This window comes from Crocuta crocuta, unplaced genomic scaffold (genome assembly GCF_008692635.1).
Source record: "Crocuta crocuta isolate KB4526 unplaced genomic scaffold, BGI_CrCroc_1.0 scaffold322, whole genome shotgun sequence".
In the NCBI taxonomy this organism is placed as follows: Eukaryota; Metazoa; Chordata; class Mammalia; order Carnivora; family Hyaenidae; genus Crocuta; species Crocuta crocuta.
Genome location: NW_027532592.1, coordinates 5,065,597 through 5,069,792, shown reverse-complemented (window position 1 = coordinate 5,069,792; position 4,196 = coordinate 5,065,597). Strand labels below are relative to the sequence as shown.

The 4,196-nt window shown below is 44.2% G+C and overlaps 1 protein-coding gene across 3 annotated transcripts; it reads left to right on the top strand.

Annotated features, from left to right (window-relative positions):
• The first annotated feature begins 657 nt into the window (after positions 1–657).
• METTL18 (methyltransferase 18, RPL3 N3(tau)-histidine) lies at positions 658–3,498 on the top strand. Of its 3 annotated transcripts, XM_077779880.1 has the most exons (3): positions 658–757; positions 2,119–2,449; positions 2,807–3,498. In XM_077779880.1, exons 2-3 carry the CDS (start codon positions 2,329–2,331, stop codon positions 3,439–3,441), a joined length of 756 nt encoding a protein of 251 aa, XP_077636006.1. In that variant the 5' UTR covers positions 658–757; positions 2,119–2,328; the 3' UTR covers positions 3,442–3,498. The 3 variants fall into 3 exon arrangements, with proteins under 3 accessions (XP_077636006.1, XP_077636004.1, XP_077636005.1); XM_077779878.1 differs by having other exon boundaries at positions 2,119–3,498; XM_077779879.1 differs by lacking the exon at positions 658–757 and adding an exon at positions 782–845 and having other exon boundaries at positions 2,119–3,498.
• Positions 3,499–4,196: the final 698 nt, after the last annotated feature.

Below are 4,196 nucleotides of genomic sequence, written 5' to 3'. Positions count from 1 at the left end.
GAGTCCCCATCCATTTAAGACACAGGAGATCAGAATATCTTCCTCTTCACCGCATCCAGCTATTAGGAGTCAGAGCTCACTTTACAGCTCAGGTCCGAGCACTTGCCTCCCCCGCTACCCCAAGGGAAGGTATTTACATTTAACTGCACGTGCCGAGTACAGAAAAACCCAAAGGCATGGAAAAAAAAACCCTCCACGTCCACTGCAAAAATCATACGTGGAACACCACTGCGAGCCCTTCCAGTGCCGAGGGAGGCGTGCCTTTGGTCTGGGCAGCCATGGTCCTCGCTCGCCCTATTTTTCCCTCCTTTACTCCTGTCTCTCACCAACGAGGAAGGGAGAGGGTTCAGGCCACAGGAACACAACACGGCCCGGCGGCGAATGTGACGAGGCCTCAGAAAGGCTGCCCCACACCCCGCTCCAGGTGGTGACAAAGAAGGATATAAGGAGCCGGGGCAGGACAGACGGCAGTTCCCGGCGGCATAGCTCCTCCGACCAGCTACTCAATTCTTCCAGGGGAACGGCGCTCGCCGGCACCGCGCGTTCCTGAGACATCTTTCTCCCAGGAGCGCAGCTTCAAACCAGTCCCGCCAAGCGCCAAGACCGGAAACTCCCGCCGTCCCGGCAGGCCTTGCGAGCTCTCCGCCGGCACCAGTACCATAGAGAGGAGGCGGGCTGCGTTCCTGGGTGAGCTCCGGCGGCGCGCGGCGGGGGAGAGAGCCGGGTTTGTCTGGCCGGCGGAGGACCCGACTCACAGGTACCCGCTTTCCGACCCTAGTGTCTGGCGTGGCGCCCGCTTTCTCAGCGCGGCCAGCGGGCCCTTCCAGGCCTGCGAGCCTTGTCAGGTCTGGATGCCGGAAACGTTGCACTGTAGCACTTTGGGGAGGTGGGGGCAGAAGTCCCCAGATTTGGTCCCGTGTGTCCCGTGGGGGCTTGGAGACTGCACACCTGCGGTCGGGGTGGACGTGGGACCTCCAGTCAGAAATGAATCCAAGCCCCAGGGGGCGGTGGGTCAGAAATAGGCACCTTTTTACCCACTTCACTGGGCAACCCGACTTTATTTACATCTTGGGTTAGGGGAATACAGACCCCGCCTGCCAGGGTTGTGCAAATTGAAGCGGATGACGTTATCAAGTATCGTCATCCGGTAAATACTGTGAAGAGTCTCAGTAAGTTGCTTCCACTTTTCTAGGGGCCTCTTCAGTCCCTACCCTTACTTTGTGCTTCGCTAACACCAAACTCATCTTTACTAAGCACTCCAGCATTCTACTCCCATACACCCAGGGCTGCTGGTCTTCACTAAGTGTTTGTAGGTGAGCTCATTTGGATGAATTTACACACGCGAGAGCATACCTGTGCGTGTTTTTAAAGGATGCTCATTTGCCAAAGTAAAATCTTGAAGACCTGTTGCTTGAAACAGTTACAGACTGAAGTGGAGAGTTTCTGGCGGTTTAGGAGATAAACATGTTCGGGCAGGATCATGATAAGTGAAAGGCTAAGTCAGGGGTGTCGTTTCCTGCCTGAGAATTTTGGACTTAATGTTTATTATTTCCTAATTGTTCTATTGTCCCTTTGTTTGTTTTTACAGTTTATCCTCTTCTACATTTTTTGAACCCTGAAGGGTGTGTGTCTGTGTTTCCAAATCTCTTTTTTATTTTATTTTTTGGGGAGAGACAGAGCTCAAGCCAGGCAGGGGCAGGGAGAGAGAGGGAGACACAGAATCTGAAGGAGGTTCCAAGCTGTCAGCACAGAGCCCCCCACGCAGGGCTCGAATTCAGGAAGGGTGAGATCATTACCTGAGCTGAAGTCCCTCCTTAACCGACTGAGCCACCCAGGCACCCCTGTGTTTCCAAATCACTTTTTCTCCCTCATCCATCACAGCTTTTACAGAAAAAGCAGCTGTTTGGTGGAGAGGGGGGCTGTTGAATGTTAAATTTTAGTGAAATATGGCATTTTACCTTTTCTTAACCTTTTTATTTTGTTTACTTTAACGTAAACAAGCTCAGTGTGGGGTTTGAACCCAGGATCCCAATATCAAGAGTCACATGCTCTATGGACTGAGCCAGCCAGGCACCCCTCATTTTATTTTTTTAATAACAGTTTTCTTTTTTTCTGCAGAGCTAATTCAAAAGAAGAGGAGAGACCTCTAAGAAGTCATTTGGAAATACCTGTAAATATTTGTAACTGTGTATAAGCAGCAAAAGGAAAATTAACCCTCAAAAAACCTCATTGAATAATTGAGGCAGGTTTATGTATGTGTTGTCAGTTCTATCCAGAAGCTGAAGAATCTTCCTTTGAATTTAAGGACTGTGTACAGTTAATGAGAAAATGACTTTTCAATTTAATTTCACTATAGAAGACCATCTGGAAAGTGAATTAACACCCCTTGGAGATGGAGCGTTGCGCCTGGATTCCTCCAAAGAGTCTTCGGTCTCAGAAAGTAAAAAAGGTAAACATAGGGACAAAAAAGGTTCTACAGAACAGCTTGACTTGCCTCAAGATCATTTTTTGGAAAATGAGCCAGTGGGAAATGCAGCTCCTTCTCAAGACACAAAGAACTCACTCAGTGTAGCTAACAGTTCAGGTAACTTGGAGCCACGTGAAAAACATCACTGCATGAGACTCACCAAAGAGCATGCTGTGCCCAAAGATTGCCAGAAAGTGTTAGAAAATAAAGTCATAGAAATGTTATCGGGTCCCCAGCATGTTAATGTATCAGTAGTGAAAACCGTCTTTTTGAAAGAGAACTTCCCTGGAGAAAACATAGTTTCACAAAGCTGTTCTTCTCACTCTGATCTGATTGCAGGTGTTTACGAAGGAGGCTTAAAAATCTGGGAATGTACCTTTGACCTGCTGGCTTATTTCACAAAGGCCCAAGTGAAATTTTCTGGGAAAAAAGTGTTGGATCTTGGCTGTGGATCAGGGTTGCTGGGCATAAGTGCACTCAAGGGAGGGGCCAAAGAAATTCATTTTCAAGATTATAACAGTATGGTGATTGATGAAGTAACCTTACCCAACGTAGTTGCTAACTCTGCTTTGGAAGATGAAGGAAATGATATCAATGAACCAGATGTGAAAAGATGCAGGAAATCAAAAATAGCACAAGAATTATGTAAATGCCGGTTCTTTTCGGGGGAGTGGTCTGAGTTTTGTGAACTTGTACTAAGTAGTGAAGAATTCTTTGAAAAATATGATCTCATTCTCACCTCAGAAACCATTTACAACCCAGATTATTATGGTACATTGCACCAGACATTCCTCAGATTGTTAGATAAAAATGGACGGGTGCTTTTGGCCAGCAAAGCACATTATTTTGGTGTAGGTGGAGGTATTCATCTCTTTCAGAAATTTGTAGAAGAAAGGAATGTATTTGAGACTAGAACACTCGAAATAATTGAAGAAGGACTAAAGAGATACCTAATTGAAATAACTTTTAAGTAACCCAGTTAATATCCACTGAATGTCCTAAGTAAAATAAAGAGAATAATCAAAAACTTTCTTGAATGTTTGATTTCTGCTTTGCTATTATTTTTTCTAAAAGTATAATATTTGTTTGCTTATCCAAATAATATACCAGCTATATACTAACTACACTCACTGAGTGAAACAAGAAATAGTGTCCTGAGCATTTGATGAGATCTAGGAGATTATTTTGTGGGAAAATTTTCTGTTCCCACCTTCATTCTATTTGAACTTTCTACCACCTTTCACATTACATACATTTGTTCTTGGAGAAAACTGACACTTCTTATTTCAAGTTTGAATTTCTTCCCAGGCGTCATTAGTGTCTGTTTCCATGAAGTGCCTGGTCAGATCACCATGCCTTTCATTCTAAGGGCATACATACACATCACTAAATTCTAGTGGACCTAAATATTAGATTGAAGGCCTTAGGTAACTAGGAAGAGGTTTTTGTTTTGTTTTATTTTTGTATTCATTTATCTCATATAACAAGAGTAACAATGCTGAGCAGTTGAATTTACGCTAATGTGGAGGAAATAAAGGGGAATCATGGTAGTATAAAAGTGATACAGAAAACTCAAAAAAAATTAAAAACACAAAAATCACAAGTTGATAACCAAAATTTTCACCTTAAGAAACCAGAAAAAGAAGAACAAACTAAACCCAACAAAGGAAGAAATAAGAAAGATTAGAACAGAGATAATGAAGTAGAGAATAGAAAAACAATAGGAAAA